The sequence below is a fragment of the Leptosomus discolor genome, chromosome 14, assembly GCF_034619465.1.
Source record: "Leptosomus discolor isolate bLepDis1 chromosome 14, bLepDis1.hap2, whole genome shotgun sequence".
NCBI lineage: Eukaryota > Metazoa > Chordata > Aves > Leptosomiformes > Leptosomidae > Leptosomus > Leptosomus discolor.
In genome coordinates, this window is record NC_141404.1 from 15557742 (window position 1) to 15575450 (window position 17709).

Sequence of the window (17709 nt, forward strand, 5' to 3'; positions counted from 1 at the left end):
CCCTCCGCGTTGCTCCCTGGCGTGGTCTGGGCATCTTCAGGGGCTGTGCCGGTGGGCGGGCTGCCAGCGGCTGTCCAGCCGTGCCCTGGCTGCAGGACCCCTCCGTGGCTGGGCCGGCCTGGGGCTGACCCTCAGCTCGGTACTGGGTCACATCCAGGGCGGAGGCCCCTGCAGCAAGGCCAGGCCCCATCCTGCGCCTTGGAGCCAGGTTGGGGGAGCACTTTGTGAAGGTGGGCCTCCCTGCAGCTGCCCCAGCCCGGGCTCGTGTCAGAGGGGCAGGTATCCCTGCGCCCTGCCGGGTTCCCCTGGCAAATCCCCCTTCCCTAGCCGAGGCTTGTCCCCTGCTCAGCACCGTGTTCCTCACCCCCCTCTCATTTTGAAGCTGGGACTTGGGCAACGGAGGTCTGAGCTGCAGCTGGTGCCTGGCCTGGATGTGCAGGTGCTGCCGGCGGGTTTGGGCAGAGCCTGGGGGTGAGACATGACACAGGTCAGGCTCAGGCTTAGAAGAGAAAGAAAAGCAGGTGAAGCTCTTGCAGCCTGAATGACCGTATGGTCGTGGCAGTGGCTGTCAGCCCCTGAGGTGGGAGGTGCAGGAGGCGAGCTTGCTGGGCACCGTGCCCTGCTGCTGCCCCGGGGCTGGCTGGCGCTGGGCTGCGGCTCAGCTCGGAGGTGGCTCCGGCACAGAACGCCCCGGTGAGCGCAGCTTCCCCGGCTGCAGGACGCAGCTTGCTGCAGCCCCGGGGGTTGGCACAGCGTGTTTTGGAGCAGCAGGCAGCTGTTCTGCCGGGAGGCACTGGTCCCTCTTCTGAGGCACAAAGAGCTCCAGCTCCATGACTGACACAAGGTGAAAGGGTGTCTCCAGGAGGACAGTCAGACTTGGAGCTGTTGAGGAGTCCATCCTTAGAGACCTTCAAGCCCCAAGAAGGCAGGGCTGACCTCAGTGTGGTCACCTCGGGTGCAGCTCTACCTGTCCCCGATGCTCCTGTCGCAGCCCAGCTGACCCCCAGTGGCAGCAGGGGCTATTGTGACCCCTCCTCGCCACAGTGCTGGCTCGGGGCAGAGCTGAAGCATGCTTCCAGCCTCATTTGTGTTACTACTTTTTGGGTTTGGGGTTGGTTTTTTTTTCGGCTTACCCACTTTTTCACACAAATGCGGCTAGTGGTTTGTGTGATTTCTTTAGCAACTCAAGCCCCTGGTTTTCCTCAGCACTTGCTTTCTCTGGACCAGAATGAATCTCTTTCTCTCCTGATTGCCTGGGACTGATGTTGCCCCCCCCCCCCCCCCCCCCTTTCCATCCTGCCCATTACACAGCCCAACTCCACGGCTGCAGCACTTGAGCACATCCCAAGGGGAGCTGTGACTGGTCTGTGTGTCCTCCTGCCACCCCATCAGCCACGTCCCCTCCTCACAGCCCGTTATTTATTGAAGAGCATTGTGCTGCCACCATTGGCCTCTCTAAATGTCTTCAATTAAACCAAACCTCTTTTCTGAGTCGTTTGTCACTCTGCCTCTCATCGGCTGCTCGAGCACCTTCACCTGACCTTGTGCTCTGCCGCGATGCAGGCGACTGCAGGCCCTGTCACCTCACCGGGGGTAGCGCCAACGGGGAGCTGCTGCTGCTGCCCCGGGCCAGGGATCAGCTGGGAGCAGGCAGAGGGGGGACAGGGCTGGGCTGGAGGCTGGAGCAGGGGGAGCAGCTCCTCCAGCGCAGAGCCTGCCCCGTTGCAACTGGGCTGCTGGGTGGGTGGAGGATTTTACTGCAGCTCAGCTGGAATGCCTCACCCTGCGGAGACCGGGGCCTTGGCCAAACACACCCCCCCCCCCCCCCCCCCCCCCGACAAAGCCAGTGCCCGGGTGGTGCTCTGGCACCTGCAGTGGCACAGACGGCTTCTTCCCAGGCCCCTGCCTGCCACCCTTGGCTGCACAAGCCCTTTTGGAGTAACCCTGCAGCAACAGGGAATGAGCTGGCAGTGGTGCAGTGCCCTGAGCCAGCCTGCGGCCTGCTAGCACCCTCTGCCTCGGCTTCCCCCAGCTGAGGGGCTGCCAGCAGCAGCTCTGGGCCCTGCCCATCACTTCCAGCTTCGTGCACTGGCACAGTCCAGCAAGGAGCAGGGCCGAGACCAGAGCCCTGGGGCAGAGGGAAAGACCAGCGCTGCGCTACCCCAGCCCCTGCGCCCCCAAAGCTCTGGGGCGCCGCAGGCCCTGCGCCACGGGTCAAGAATGATCCCCACTGCGAAGCGTTCAGCAAAGCCATTTATTTCACTTTTCTGCTCCCACAGATCTCCAGGTAGACACCCCCACGAGCACTTCCCCCCCCCGCGCCCCAGAGGGAATTCACGGCACGCCACCCCCTTGCGCCAGCACCCTGCGCGGGAGCCTGGCTGCACCGCCGGTGGCAGAGGGGAGCCCTTCCACTGGCGCTGGCAGGGGAGCCTGACCACAGCCCCCTCCCTCAGCTGCGTCCACTGCAAACGCAGCCGTGTCCAAATCAACACGGGGCATTTTAAAAAATAAGACGTTTTTGTTCCTTAAAAATGAAACGGGACCTCGTGGCAGCAGTGCGTCCCTGAAATCAAAACAGAATTCTAAGGCTTTGGCGCCCTCACATAAGCAGGTGAACTCTCTGCAGGGGGCTGTGCAGGTTGATCTGGGAAGCTCGCTAGAGTTTAATGGCCATAAAAATACATCGCTTTCCCCTGCTTCAGACAAACCCAAACCCTCCCGGCTGGGCAGTGGAATCGCGTGGGCAGCAACTGCAGCCAGCGCCGGGTTGGAAAGTTAGAAGAAAGTCTCTAGTCTCACCCACTTTTAATCAAGTGCGAACACGGCGGCGTCACTCCATCGGCTCAGCCACCGGCTGCTCTGCCACAGCGTCTGCCCCCAGCCCCACCGGCTGCTCCACCGCCTCGGCTGCTGGCACAGCCACCAGCTGCTCCGCCACAGCCCCGCTCTCCAGCCCGGCCACCGGCTGCTCCGTGGCCTCGGCCGCTGCCTGCGCAGCCGCCTGGTTCTCTGCCCTATCTGCCAATTCATCGCCTGGTTTAGCGGACGCCGCCAGCTCGTTCAGCGGCTTGGCGGCAGGCAGGTTTCCTGTCGCTCCTGCTGCCTGGTCGATAGCCGCCTTCTTCGGCTTCTGCGTGGCAGCCACTGCCTCGGCCAGCTTCTCCTCTGGCACCATGTTCAAGATCTTCAGGGCAAAGAGCAGCTGGAATTTGGCGGTTCCAACGAAGGAGTTGCCCAGGAAGTTGGGCAGCCCGCCCATGCGGTCCTTCTGGGTGTAGAGGGGGACACGGACCATGCCCATCACCTGCAACAGCACGGGGCACAGCTCAGCAGGGGCCACGGCAGCACCAGCCCCCCCCCCCCGCACCACCCTCTGCCCCCACACCCTCACCCCAGCACCCCGCCAGCCCACGGCCCAGGCCCATCCTGCCCCAGTTACCAGATCCTGCCCCTCCCTCCCGCACCGACCCCTGCCCTCGCCTGCCTGCCCTCAGCCCGGCTGAAGCCCCTGCGCTGCCCCTCCCGGAGCCCCACCAGGCCCTTGCTCTCCCTGCCCAGCCCAGCCCAGCCCTGGCTCCATTCCCCCTCCTGCCCCTTCAGGGGGATCCCGCTGCCCCAGGCCGCTACGGGGAGCCCCGCTTCCCCCTCCGCACCCTGCCCTGCCTGGGGCTACCACGGCTTACCCACACGTCCCCCTCAACCGCGCCACAACCCAGGGCCATCTGCCTCCGCTCACGCAGCTGCCAGAAACCTGCCGAGCGCCTGGCGGGCGCACAGGGAGACCCTAGCTCTCGTGCTCTGCCCCGGGGCGTCAGCCGGACCCCGGCTACCCGGGAGGAAGGCTGCCTCCCGCACTGCCTCCGTGAGAGCCAGGGAGAACGGGGGTTAGAGCAACACATCACCGCACCGAGGGTCGCGATTCCGGTCCAGGTCACTCAGCCCAGAGTGGCGGGAGATGCCCACCAGATGCGAGACGGACCTGACCCGCGTCCTGAGGCTGAGCGGGCAAATAGGGCTCTTCCCTACGCGGGCAGTCGCTGGGAAAGGCCGGAGCTCGAGCTCGCTACGCTCCGGAGCCCGAGACACGACCCCAGCCAACAGCCAGACCTCCTAATGCCAGCGCTCCGCGGCGGTGCACGGCACTCGCCGTCGGTAGCTCTACGTGCGGTGCATTCCCCCGCCGGGCTGCAAGAGACGGCAGCCCGGCAGACCTAGGAGGGAAGCTTCGTCTTCCCTGGGGCTAACGCTCAGAGCTCTACACACCCCCTCCCTGGATGTCCCACCTCCAGCCCGTGGTCTCGGGAATGCACCGCGCTGATCTCGATGGTATGCAGCTCCTCCAGGGTCAGCTGCCTGGCGTAGAAGTGTGCCACCACGCGATGTGGCCCCTCTGTCAGGTGCGAGCACAGATAGTCAGCTTCCGTCAGGCGCACACAGCCCAAACCCAAGCCCAGCACCCGATTCAGACCGTCCTCCAGGGACCAGTAACGGCGATCCACGAACCCCCCGGGAAAGCCCAGTAGTCCGTCAAATCGCATCTGCATCTGCAATAGAGGCGCATGGTGTTAATGGGGCACAGCGGAGGCCCCGCGGGGGGGCGAGGGGAGAGGCCTCCGCGGAGGCGGAGGCGCGCGGGGAAGCCTCCCGGCCGCTCCGGCGCGGCCCTACCAGCTCCAGCGCATCCAGGACCGTTCACCGACACCGTCTCCGAGAGCTCGCCGCGGCCCTGGGCCGGGGAGCCGAGGTGGGCCCGGCCCGACCGCACAGCTGGGGGTCCCGGGGGCTCCCCCCCGGGCTCGGGCCCGCCGCCGCCTCGGCCAAGCCTGATGCTACCGCCCTGCACAGGAACTACCGGACAGCCAGAGCCAGAGCCGCCGCCGCCGCCGCGCCGCCCGCCCGGGCCCGCCCGCCTGCCCTCAGCCCGCCTCCCCCGGAGCCCGCGGCCCGACCCAAGCCCGGCCCGGCCCGACCCAGCCCGAAGGCCCGACCCAGCCCGAGGGCCCACCCGCGCCCCCTGGTCCCGGCCCCGGCCCCGGCCCCGGCCCGGCCGCCGCCCCCCCGCCCGCCCCCTCACCAGCACGGCGTAGCGCAGCGGGATGCGGCCGAAGAGCATGCCCGGGTTGGGCGCGTATAGCATGGCGTGGCACGAGTGGCTCCAGCCCGGGCCCAGCCGCATCGCCTCGTACCGCGTCAGCGGCTTCAGCTCGGGCACGCCCGGCACCCCCAGCGTCGGCAGCGGCGGCAACGCGCCCGCCGGCAGCGCCCCCATGGCCGCCATCGCCCCCATGGCCGCCATCGTCTCGCCGCCCGCCCCTGGAGCCCGCTCCGCGCAGGCGCGACGGCGACGGTGAGGAGAAGGCGGGACCGACCGCCGCAAGAGCCAGTGGCGGCACGCCGCGCGCCCCGGGGCCAATGGGCGCTAGGCCATGCCCACCAATCTCCGCGCCAGCCCTCGGCTGGGCGGCCAATCGCGGCCGGCGGCCAATGGGAGCGGGCGCTGCTGCCCGCGTCGCTCGCCATATAAGGCAACGGCCACTCGAGGGCCGGCGGCTCCCGCGACCAATAAGATCAAAGCTGGGGGGGTGGTGGGGGTGGGGGGTGGTGGACGCGCCGAAGCGCACGCCGGGAAAAAGGCGGACGAGGGGACCACGGCCCCGCCCCTCAGCTCCTCGGCCCCGCCCCTCAGCTCCTCGGCCCCGCCCCTCAGCTCCTCGGCCCCGCCCCTCAGCTCCTCGGCCCCGCCCCTCCGCCGGCCGCAGCCCCACGGGGGATGCAGATGGGAGCTGGATTCCGCCGCCCCCCCCCCCCCCAAAAGCACAGACACGCGTGGCTGCTCCACGGGTTTATTACTACAAACATAGAGGGGGAGGAGGGGGGGGGGGGGCTCGCCCCGGGACCCGCCGCAGAAGCAGAACAAGGCACACGGCGTGGACAGCGCCGGGCTCCGCCGGGGGGGGGGGGGGGGGGGGGGGGCGTGGGGGGCGGGCCCTCGCCCCCCCCCCCCTCGCGGAGCCCTGCACCCCGGCAAGGCTCACCCCAAGCCCCAGGGAGGGCCGCAGCTATGTACAGGGGCAGTGACAGCAAAGGGCTGTGCTCAGTGCGTACAAAATATACAACGGTAGTGTCCTTCATTTGCTGATTTTTAACCCCAAAATTGCCCCATCCCACGTGAAAACACGTCACCAGCCCCTACCCACCCCCGGGAAACATGCACATCTTTAAAAAAAGCCGGGCTGTGCCAGGGCGACACGCCACGCTGCATCCCCCGGGGAGCGGTGAGCACAGGCCAGCCCCGCTGGGGGAGGGGGAGGGAGAGGCTGTGCGTGGGGTCTGGGGTCCGACGGCCGGGGCAGGGAGGTCCGACCCCGCTCATGACAGGCTCTGCTCGTCCTCCAGGTGAAGACGCGTCTGCTCGAAGAGAAGGGGCTGCGTGGGGCTGCCGGTGCCTCGGCCAGGGAGCATCTTGGTGAAGTCTGATGAGCCTGAGTGAGGAGAAGGGGGGTCAGCCCCAATAATGCCAGCTTTGCTGTCAGACTAAGAGCTCCATGCAGGGTGCCAGGGGAGACCATCACCCCCGCCGCCCCCTCCTACCCTGCACAGAGCACAGGAGACAGGGCTGGAGCCCACGAGCTCCATTCCCTCTGTCCCTGCTAAGGTGCACGTTCACCAAGTGGCAGGGGTGGGACACAGGACGCTAAGGGGACACAGTGCCTGCCACCAGCCTGGGAGAAGCCAACAGATTATCATCGTGCCCACAGCAGCAGAGCCCTCACCCAGGAGCCCAGCAGAAGCCGGTGGGGAGGGCAGGGTTTTCTGCCACACTGGGGGGGCCAGGGGGGACCCGTGCGAGGATGCTGGTGTCAGGAATGGGAACGGAGCCAGGACAGGGCCAGCAGTGCAGGCCAGTTGGTTTGCTGCCCCCTCCTTCCCTGCCCCGAGGGCCAGGATCGGTCCCATCCCCGCTTTTGCCTGGCTGCTGGCCTTCCCAGGAGGGGTCCTGCTGCCCCCACACACCAGCGATGCGCAAGAAGAATGAGAAGACGTACCAGCTTACTCCTCTATACCAATAGAGCAGGAATCGGGACCCAGTGCTGCCCAAGACAGGAGGGAGGAAGGCAGACAGAGAGGGAAGGAGACATTAGAGAGGTACTCGGAACAGACTGCGACTCTACGGAAGAAAACAGGCTGCAACGACAACAGTCGGTGGTGAGGCCAGCGAAGCACGGCACCCCGCCGCCCTCCCCGCCGCGACACGGCCCTGCGGCAGAGGGGTGCCCACTGCCCCCCACGCCGGCTCGGCCTCCCAGAAGCCAGCCCAGACGGTTCCCCTCCCTCGGCCACAAGCAGGAGCGCGGTTTGGGGGCAGGCACATGGAAGGCCACTGTCACATAAACTGTGCCATCGAACGGCCGCAGCCCAGAGAGGAGAAAGGAGGGGAAGGACAGAGACAAAAGGGTGAGGGAGAAGGAGAGAGAAGGGGGGAGCAAGTTACCTCTGTGTCAGCCCCCCTCGCCCACAGCTCGCTCTGCCACTGGAAGGAAGCAGGAGCCCGTGCTCCAGGCAGGTGCGCTCCTGTCCCATCCCAAGGCTGCAGCCCCCCGAGGCTGCCCGCGGTCAGGCACGCAGCCTGCCAGCCCCCCGAGCCCCTCGGTGCCTCGAACTGCAGCAGCTAGCGCGGCAGGCGGGCAGCGTGCCTCCGGCCCCAACGGCGCGGCCGTTACCTGGCAGGTAGACGTCTACCGGGGGGTCGCTCTCTGACTGCGTCAGGCTCCGGTGCTCGCTGCAGCCGCCATCCTGCAGGACATCTTCCACGGAGGGCGGGCGGCTACCTGGAAGGAGCCGAGAGCGCAGCCCCTCAGCGCCCAGACCGGCTCTGCTGGGGCACACCAGCAGGACAGGCTGAGATCTTCCACGGGAGGAAGCTCCCCAGGCCCCCCCAGCCCCGCAGCGGTCTCAGGAGAGCCCAGGTCACAGTGCCAAAGGGCCAGCTCTGCTCATGTACAGGCTAACACCCCAAAACGCACCCAGCACTCCCCTCCCACTCCACCCTCGTGCCCTCTGGATGCTGACTGAGCACCAGAGACCCAGCCCAAAGACATGGGGCACATCCTGCACGCCCAGTACTGCAGCCATGGTCTCACCAGGACCACTCTGGTGCATGCAGCCATCTGCCCCCTCAGCCATGCGAGGAGGCAGCCCATGGCATAGACAGCTCTACTTACAGCAAGGAGAGACACTTGGCAAATAAACCAGGGAGATCTGTTTGTTTTGTTCCCCCACTTCCCAGGACAGACCAGGGAAGTACCAGGGTCCTGGTGAAGCCGCTCAGAGATGGGATTTCAGGGGCTGGATGTTTCTGAACCTGTATGTCCAGTCCCCAGCTGTCCCCGTCCCACCACAGAGGAGCTGGATGCCAAGACAAGGTCTGGCTGCCCCCATGGCTGAGTGCACACTCACCCTGCTGCAGGGACGAGGCCTCCTCGATCTCTTCCCCTGCCACACTCTGTAAAGAGGAACCACACAGGTTACTTCTGCGGGCTGGAGGCCCTCGCTGTGCTTGCCTCTGCTCTGGCATTCCCCAGAGAGCTGCCCTCGGGGCCATGACTTGTTTCCCAGAAGGACCAAGGGGCCACCCATCAGTCCTGTGGCACCATGGGCCAGGATGGATGGGGTTTACAGGCAACAACAGCACGTGCTGACAGCCCAGCAAGGCCCAGCTTCTGCCCCTGCCCCAAACACTGCTGGGCCCCTCCAGGAAGCTGGGGGAAGGTCAGCTCTGACATGGCTGCAGCCCAGTGGCTTTCCCACCCACCAGCTCCCAGACACGTTAAGGGCACAGAGAGTGGCTACATCCTTCCCCGTGGAGCCCTACGGGTAAACAAAGGGAGCCGAGGCTGTTGGCTCCAGGCTGCTCCTGCTAAGGAGCTCGTCTTTACCCTGTCACTGAGGAAGCAATGGCCCCTCACGAGGCACCTCCTGTGTCCCGGAAGCGCCCCCAGAAGAGCTCTGGCTCAGAGCAGCTTCCCAGCAGAGCACAGACTTACTTCTGGAGAGTTGGTCTCTCTCAGGACCAGCTCACCCCCACTCAGTGCTGGCTGCGAGTCAGAGTCCTCGGAGAGCTTCTCTTCATCTTCCTCGTGAATTGGGGATGAGGGAGACCGTAGTGTGCTGCGGCAAGAGAAACTCCGTTTGCAAGGAGCCACAGCGCTGCCAGCACCATGGGCCCTGGCAGATTTGGTGGCAGCAGCTCAGTTGTCACCACCCCTGCCCTGGCCCTCCATCAGCAGCAAAAGCAGGAGCTCAAAGTTCTGAGCTAAATTCACCAGGGCCCCCCTGCACCAGCTACATGGAGAAGAGCAGCAGGAGTGTTTCTGGGGCAGAGCCAAGTGGTGCAGAGCTCCGTCACAGTAACACAACTCGGACAAGTCTGCCTTTGCATGGGAAAGCAAGAGGCCCAGGTCCCACACTGCTTCCTCACACCTTCAGGGGCTCCCTTCCCAAGGCACGTTTGGAATGGAGGACAGTGAGGAGTGCCGGGAACAAACCCAGTCTGACCCCATTTATATGGCCCTGCAAGGGACACATGAAGGGCACCTGCAGCGGGCTGCCTACTCCTCAGCATCCACATCTACATCCTCCATCGCAAGGCCAATAGAAGAGGCTTCAGACAACAACTGAAGGATCTCATTCAGCATTTTGTGCTCTGAAATTCAGGTCACTTCTCTCCCCACTCTTTTGCTCCTGGGGAACTCAATGGAAAGCTGAAATCCAACAATCTTTGGATGTCAAATGCAAATTGAGGGACTAACTGCATTGGAAAGAGACATTTCCATCCAAAGCCTGGATTAAATTCTCCTTGTTAAAAATCCTCTTTCTTTTGGTGACAAAGCCAGCCCTTAGGAGACATAAGCTGGTCACCTCAGGCTGAACGCAGGGGCGGTGTCCCAGTTCTCTCACTGGCATGAGTACCTGCTGGCCTAAAATTCTGATTTAGCAGTGCTACCAGCGATGGGACTAGCCAGAGCCCTCTCCTGGCTCCCAGCATGTGTGGCCACAAGCCCTCAGGGCTTGCAAGAGGAGTGGACCCCTCCGTCCCCATGCTGACCTATCTGGAGACTTGCTCCGCTTGCCCTTTTGGTGGCTGCTCTCCACGGCTCTGTCCATCCCAACCAGCGGGCGGCTGGCGGGCGGCATCCCATCCACCACGCCGGAGTAGCTGATCTCGTCATACAGAGGAGCTGACGGGATGGAGGGGGAAACGGAGCGGAGGCCGTTCAGCGCTTCCAGCAAGGAAATGGGCTCGTAGCCCGGCGGGATGTTGTCAGAGCTCTGTGGGTAAGAAAGAGAGGGGCACATTAAGAAACCCTCACCAGGGTGGAAGCCTCTCTAGAAAGGGAAGGCCCCGCTACAACCCAGCCCTGCACCGCCCCATGGCATGCCCAAGTGTCCCACCCCCACGGCCACCTCCCCAGAGGGCCTCAGCCTCACGCTCCCCTTTGGGTTGAAACGCTGATGGCCCAGGCAAGTTTCCAGAGCAATGCTTGAGAGACGGGCATCTCAGTAAGCCAGAACATGGCTGGGCACTGCCCCCCCATACTTTCAAGAGCTGGGCTAGGAGGGTGAGAAAGTAGGTTCCTAAGAAAGCTGCTATAAAATACGTTCGGATTTTTTCTCCTAAAAGTTTCTCCAATGGTTCAGAGACCCTTTCAGCTCAATAAGCACCCCAGTGCTTCCAGCCCTGGTTCACGCAGCTGTTTCTCAGCACCACCAGTGTCACTAAGAGAGAGTCGAAGGAAGAGGGTATGTCCTGAGAGCTGGTCCTCGGAGCCGACACCACTTCCACTTCTCCCACAGTCTCAGCCTCTCAGCTGCTAACTCTGGCTCTCCACACAGTCGCCTCTGCTAAAAGGTAGGAAAGGGATCACAGAACCCCTGACCCCATAAGGGAGGAGGGCAAAACTGCACCAATTCCCTTTCCCTCTGTAACTCACTAAGCTGTCAGTCAAAGGGACCCCCGCAAAGCCATTAAAGCAATACTGGTTTAACTCCAAAAATCCTCCTGATCATAAAGATCCTGTGGACTTGGAGACAAAGGGGGTTTATGCTGTAACCTGGTAGGCCATAGGCAGCCCAGCCCACTTGCAAACAAAGAGGCGAGACTGCAGCAGTGCAGGCTTGCTTTAAATTGAGCTGTTTCAGCCCTGTATCCTCAGGCAGGTGGTTCTATGCTGTAGCTAAGATGACGTGCTGCTGCTAAGCCTGGCCCTGAACTCCTGCAGCTTCTCTGGGCCTGATCTCCCAAACACACAGCTGCAGATGAGTCTGCCCAGCGACCTGTTCCAACACAGCCCTTAATTCGGTGTGAGCTGATTGCTGAACTGACTCACTTGTAGTCATGGAAGGAGCTAGATCCGACGGGGAGGAAAGCAGAAGTGGCACCTGGGGTCAAGCATCAACCCACATCCCCTAAGTACCGGCCTTGTGACGGTTGTGAGCTTGCTGGTGATTGCAAGAGAACCGAGTCAGCTGAACAAGGAATCGGTTCGCAGTTGCTGCCACCTGCAGGCGGTGGGGCCAAAAGCCACCTCCATAAAACCATTTCATTTCCAGAGAGCAACTCAGAGGTGCTATTTTATAGACAGAAAAGAGAGGGAGACAAAACCCCCGACTCGCGTTTGGGACATCTTCTCCTGGCTGTGCAGACCGAGGGTTCAAAGGCTGCTCGTTTTGGTTCTCTGCGTCGAAAGCTCAGGTTCTGCGGCACAGCTCAGAGACTGGAGGAGGATTTCTCAGCGCATGGCCACAAGACACACTCACTGCAAGCTGCTGAGCTTTCAAACAACCCTAAGAGACGCTGCTCTCCCCTGGGACACTTACCATGACACCACCCATAGAGCCCACCGCTCCAGCAGGAGTACTGTTAGTCGCTGTAGGAGGCTTGCAGAGAGCCAGGGTCATGCCAAGCTTTCCACAGCCTGAACCCAGCCTCAGACCTGGCAAGCACAGAAAGCCCCATTCCTGGTAAGGCTGAGCATCCAGGCCAGCTTGAGCAGAAGAAAACTGCAGCCTCCTTGACACCGATGACAGCTGTAGCTGCATTTGATGGGAGTGCACAAAGGCTGCACAAACAGAGCCTTCCTGGCCTGGGGGCCTCCCTCACCTTTTCTCTTCCCAGCTCCCGGCCCTCACAATGGCCATTCATGCTGTCCCCAGCACGGCACTCCAGTTACACACTCTCACACCAACTCGGAGAGGCCCCAACAAAACAAGCTCCATCCTCCCTGTTTCTGTCAATGCAACACAGTGCACTGCAGCCAGTGTTCCCAAATGCAAAACGTGGCCCAGCTGTGCCTCTTTGTCTACCTCTACATCCCAGCCCCAGGGTGGAAACCACAAGATGTGCCCATGCCAAACCGCCAAGGGGATGAGACAAGTGCAAGGAAGCTTTTGGGAGAGCCAAGGGGACAGCAGCTTGCCCACAGTCCTACAAAGCTACAAAAACATCTTGGCCAGGAACTATAAAGCAGCCAGGCTCAGGACCTGGGGACAGTCCCTGAGAGTCAGCACCAGACCCCTGTGGCAAGCTGCTTCCACCTTGCTTACTCTTCCGCACGCAAACCAGGAAGGTGAGTGATTGCCCGGGCAGGGTGTGAGCGTCTCACCGCTAACACGGAGGCAGCAGATGGAGTGTCACAGCCTGTGCAGGGGCACAAGTCAGACCCAGCGTGTTAGCAAGCCCTTGTGTATGTAACACTTCCACGTGCTAGTGACACAGCTGGCAAAGAACCGCTGTAGGAGCCAAAGTACAACCAAGTCGACTTACTGTTTCCCTTCTAGGTTTCCTGCTGGGCAGGGAGACAGTGCTCACTTTAGGGGGTTTAAAGGGACACTGTCAAGAGAAAACCATATTTTAAAGAAGTAGTTTCTTGAGGTTACGACACAAAGAGACACGCAGCATCTCCTCACCTCGCTCCAGGTGACAGCACCTGCTTCCTCTCTACACCATGCTCTGCTGCACAACCCTCAGGGTTTCTCCCCTGCCCTATTTCTTAGCCCCAGTTGAAGGCAGCAGGGCTACAATGCTGCAGAGGACAGATAAAACCAAGCTTTTTCTGTGACAATATCTTTCTGTTCCCATGAAAGCCTCTAAGATGATCTGAATGCAGATCTCCCTCTCCTCACGTGTCTGGCCAGAGCCAGCTGTGCAACAGCACTGCTCAGGCAATGAGCTGCTGTCCTCACTGCACCAGGGAGGCGCAACCAGGCTCCAAGGTCACCAGCACCACACTTTCCATCCCACGCTCCCTCAGCTGCCTGCCGAGACTCCGATCACTCAGGGAGGCTGGCACAAAGAGGCCTTTCTGCTACCATGCTGTGAACCCCGATGCCAAGGGCATTTCATCAGTGTGCTGCCACACAGATGCACGTGCAGGTCAAACTGTAACCCCTCCCACATTTTCCCAGCTCCCACCCTGTCATGCCCAGAGTTTCCCACTTTTCTGCTGGGACAGGCCCTGATAAACTTTCTCAGACTCGAGTTTCTGTGGATTTGTTTCCTCCAACAGACAGGATGGCACTTGGCTAAATCCAGTCATATTGCTAATCCATGACAGAAGAGATCCTGGCTGTCTAGCAGGGTTGACAAGAGAGACTACACTGCTCAGGAAGACCACGCTCCAAGGCCTGAGCACACCTCCTGAGGTCCCTCCTGAGGTCCTAGGGATGCCAGCCATCAGGCTGAGCAACTTGTGTGCACACAAGCTGCCTGCTCAGGCTGAGACCAGCACCCAGGCTTTGTACACAGGATTGTGAGGTACTTACAGAGTGCTCGTCATGGTCAACGCTCTGTGCCAAGACAGGGCTGAACGACACCGGCGACAGAGCCCCCGGCTTCTTCCTCACAGCCCGGATCTGCAGCAGGGCGCGGAAGGCTAGGAGAGAACAGCAGGCAAGTGACTGCAGGGCCAAGCAGGACCAGAGCTCCTCGGCTTGCTACAGACACACCGTCAGCATGGGGGAGCTCCCCACGTGCATGGGGAGCGTGGCCATGGAGCACACCAAAGCCAAGTGCTGTGGTCTGGCTTCTCATCAATTGATCTAGACAGGGAAGAGATCTGCTGGCCGGAAAAGTCTGGGTACAGGCAGCCCTTGCAGAGAACAGACACTGCCCGCCCCGGTACAGTCACATACAGAGGTCCTTCAGGCCTGATACTGCACAACACAGTGAGAAAACCACGAGCTCAACCTTGGGCAGTGCACTGCAAGCTACAGGATGGGGCAAGGGAGGGCTCAGAGCCACTCTGGGTTCATTCAGACCCCACAAGCCTCAGCCCTGGGGTCCAGCTGGCGCCAGAAGCACCGCACTTGCCGTCAGCTGCTCACCCACCAGCCAGCGCTATGGGGGTGAAAGGCTCTGCAACAGCTCGACCCCAGCCAGAGGGTTAGTGGCTATATTCCTGCCTCCAGCACAGCGATCCCTCGGTCTTCCCAACCACAGCTTTGATCTCCGCTCACTGCCCACAGTCCCATTTTCTATCTGCAGATCTTTAATATCATTAGTTCCTCTGTGCCAAGGGCGCATATGAATGAGCCAGACATCTGGTCTGATGCAGCTGTAAGAACTTGCTCATATATCAGGAAAAGCCCAGGCACTTCCCTAGTTCTTGCATCCAGTCGCTTGCAAGATCAGCCTAGAGCCAAAGGACAGAGGTGCAAATCTATCCTTGCTGCCTCTGCACTCCCCAGAAGCAGATTGCCAGGAAGTCTGACAGCGGGGCACTTCCCAAACAAATACAACCTACTCTGCTGCAGCACACAGATGAGATAATGCTGCTCCTGTGTTTTAAGTTGTGCTACTTCTAGTCAAAGCTGTCTGGCACTTCCTCTGATAAGATCTTGCTTTAGGTTACTGCATCTTTGCCAAGTTTGAACCGTTTAGACCTCATTTCTCAGGCCAAACATCTGTCTTAGGCTGTTTTTGCTTTTTGTGAGAAGTATCAGTTAGAAACTACCAAATACCTCAGAGATCAAGCACAGGGTAAAACACACAATCTGTCTATTCCAGCAAAAACACAGAAATGCCTCTGTGCTTTTAAGAAAAGACATGGAATTGAGCAAGTGCTGCCTGAGTGTCAGAACAGGTATTTCATCTTTTCCATCTTTTGGGAGCTGAGCAATGCAGGGGTTAAGCAGATCCTCCTAACTTTCCTGGCAAAGCAAAGGACTCCAAATTGACTGTTATTTCCTCTCTGGCTCCTCCCTGGTGAAGTCAAAGTAAGGTAGTTGGAGTGGGTGGGAACCATGCAAAATACTTGGGCAGTCCACCAGCGGGGCTGGCTGCTGTCTCTGGATAAAGCTCCTATGTCCCCTTCCTTGGGGGATTTTCTATCATCTTCACCAAAACACAAGAATTGCCTACATGGCACAGCTCAGAGCACCTGCACCTTCAGATCCATCCCAGGGAGAGGGCAAGTGCCCAGGGAGGCACTGGACAAAGGGCCATTCTCCCATGTGCTCTCCTCCTTACCTGTTCGAGGACAGTTATTTTAAGTGCCAGGAATCTCCAGATGACAGGGAAAGCAGCAGTACGTTTGATGCTGAGCCTTCGCTTGGGGTATATAAAATACATGTTCCCTCTCACAGCCTGGACTGACTTAACAGGAGCCCAGGAGAAAGATGCCCTTGTTTCCTGGGCACATACTCACGCAGCCTGCAGATGGGGCAGTTGTTGGCCTGGTAGCGCAGGGTGTCAGCGCAGGAATTGCACAGACAGAGGTGTCTGCAGGGCAGAATGAGGGTGTCGCGGAGGTCGGACAGGCAAACCACACACTCGTTGCTGTTGTCGCTGTTCTCGTCATCTGAGGGCTGCAATGACAGGCGAGACGTTGGCATGTGAACGGTAAGGGCCACGCCGAACTGCCAAAGGACTCTGGAGCCTGGGGAAATTTCCCACCCAAAAGTCTGTGAGAGAGCTGGCATCCTCTTTCTGCAGCTCTCAGCGGGGGTTTCTCAAGGAGACCAAGCTCCAGCCCACACAGCCCTGCTACGGACACTGCTTCCTCTCGGGGCTCTGCTCTGAGCTTACTAAAGGCCAGAGACCAGGGCACTGTCCTGTGAATTCACAGCACAGCTGTCCTTCCCCAGAGCTAGGCTGTGTGCTGAGGGGAGCCCCTTTGAGGCAGGGATCCCCCTGGCTGAGGGGGACCAAGAACAAGCTCCTGCCTGTCAGTCTGGTGGCTCCCAGGGTCAGCAGGGAAGCAGGCTCTTTGGCAGTCCTGCCTTTCTGCCCCACGCCCACAGAGAGAAAGCAGCCCCAAACTGCGGCAAGCAGCAGGTCAGGCTGCCCCCGGGCTGGACAGAAGGAGGCACTCCAGCCATGTCTAGTCCTGTTTCCACAGGTCCTCTGAACAAGTGATGGAGTGAGTGGTTCTCCTGCCACAGCATCTTCACCAGTCTCCTGTGCTGGCACAAGCTTCGATGCAGCTGCAGAACCAGCCTGGGGTGCTCACCTGCTCACAGCTACCCAGGTAAAAAGGTCAGTGTGAACCCATTCAACATGAGCATGCATCACACTCGCCTTTCAGTCACTCAGAGCACCACAAATTGGACTATTACAGCCACTGAGCAAGCTGTTGCTGGGAGGAGAAACCCACTCTCCAACCACAAGAGTTCTCTTCACCGACAGCCAAGAACCTCACAGTCTCCCCACCAAAGCCACAGATGTCATGCCAGAGCCCACCAAACTGATGATCCAGCACGGGCCACCCTCTACCTTCGCCTAGTCCCATTTCACAAGGTCCCTTTGGTCGCAAGGGCTAACACACACTAGATTACGGGCAACCTTGGTGTAAACAGCAATACACAGCATCTGCTGCTGCCACATCCACACCCAGCCTACTGACTATGCCAGCAAAAAGCTGCAAGCCTGTCTGCCCCATCACATGCACTCCTCATCTATTTTGGGAGGTAGGGAAGTCAGGCTCTTTGCTTTCCCATTCATACAGTTCGCTAAGCATGCTAGGAAGAACAAAAATGGCCCCAGGCCACTCATCTGATGGGCCACAAATGTGTGATTGCTGGATGAAGAGAATCATCACAAGACCCTGGAGGACCCAAACAGAAGCCTTCAGTCCTCTTAAATAGATCCTATGCAAGAAAAATCTTTTAAAAGACTTCTCCCTCCTGCCTTTTCAGGTGCTACCTGTTGGCACAGACAGACAGAGACTACAGGATGCTTTGGGCAGGACACTGCATTGCTTGGAGAGGAAATCCTGCTTGTCTTGCTCTGTGGCTACTCCTCTGTTTGCAAATCACACACTACACACATCAGAGCAGTCTGAGGCCAGCACTTGGTACACTCTGCAGCCCAGGTGGCAGCAAAGGGCAGCTCTACATAAGGCTAAAGCAAGCATAAAGCCGTCACGTAATCTGCACGGGGCTGTGCATGCAGCAAGCTGGGATTCAGCAGAAGCTCCTGCCTAAAGATGGGCAACGTTTCTGGTTACGGCATTTGCATACACACCCCTCAGGGAAGCTGTGCTCTCTCTTGCTGGGGAATGCAGGCTGCACTCCGGACACTGGCAAGCCCTAGAGAGCTCAGTTCCCTGCAACGCTACAGGAACATGCAGTCCCCTCCAACAGGAGCCACAGGAGCAAAGCACAGACACCAGGCATGACTACCTTGACTGCAGAAAGTGAGCAATGCCG

The 17709-nt window shown here is 60.4% G+C and overlaps 2 protein-coding genes across 6 annotated transcripts in view; both read right to left on the bottom strand.

The window, feature by feature from the left end:
- Positions 1–2366: 2366 nt before the first annotated feature.
- On the bottom strand, positions 2367–5299 carry NUDT16L1 (nudix hydrolase 16 like 1). Of its 2 annotated transcripts, XM_086473050.1 has the most exons (3): positions 5078–5299; positions 4287–4547; positions 2367–3307 (listed from the first exon to the last, which is right to left on the bottom strand). In XM_086473050.1, exons 1-3 carry the CDS (start codon positions 5297–5299, stop codon positions 2834–2836), a joined length of 957 nt encoding a protein of 318 aa, XP_086329176.1. In that variant the 3' UTR covers positions 2367–2833. The 2 variants fall into 2 exon arrangements, with proteins under 2 accessions (XP_086329176.1, XP_086329177.1); XM_086473051.1 differs by lacking the exon at positions 4287–4547.
- A 943-nt stretch (positions 5300–6242) lies between these two features.
- The window catches only part of MGRN1 (mahogunin ring finger 1), a 55965-nt gene continuing 44498 nt past the window's right edge, over positions 6243–17709 (bottom strand). The window contains exons 10-17 of one of the 4 annotated variants that reach the window (XM_086473240.1): positions 15708–15867; positions 13825–13934; positions 12827–12892; positions 10109–10332; positions 9048–9171; positions 8461–8506; positions 7725–7832; positions 6243–6485 (exon numbers count right to left, since the gene is read on the bottom strand). In XM_086473240.1, the coding sequence (XP_086329366.1) occupies positions 6373–6485; positions 7725–7832; positions 8461–8506; positions 9048–9171; positions 10109–10332; positions 12827–12892; positions 13825–13934; positions 15708–15867 (951 nt within the window). In that variant the 3' untranslated portion in view covers positions 6243–6372. Of the gene's footprint in view, positions 6486–7049; positions 7095–7724; positions 7833–8206; positions 8507–9047; positions 9172–10108; positions 10333–12826; positions 12893–13824; positions 13935–15707; positions 15868–17709 lie in introns of those variants that run through there. The other 3 variants (XM_086473245.1, XM_086473244.1, XM_086473243.1) reach the window with 3 other exon arrangements.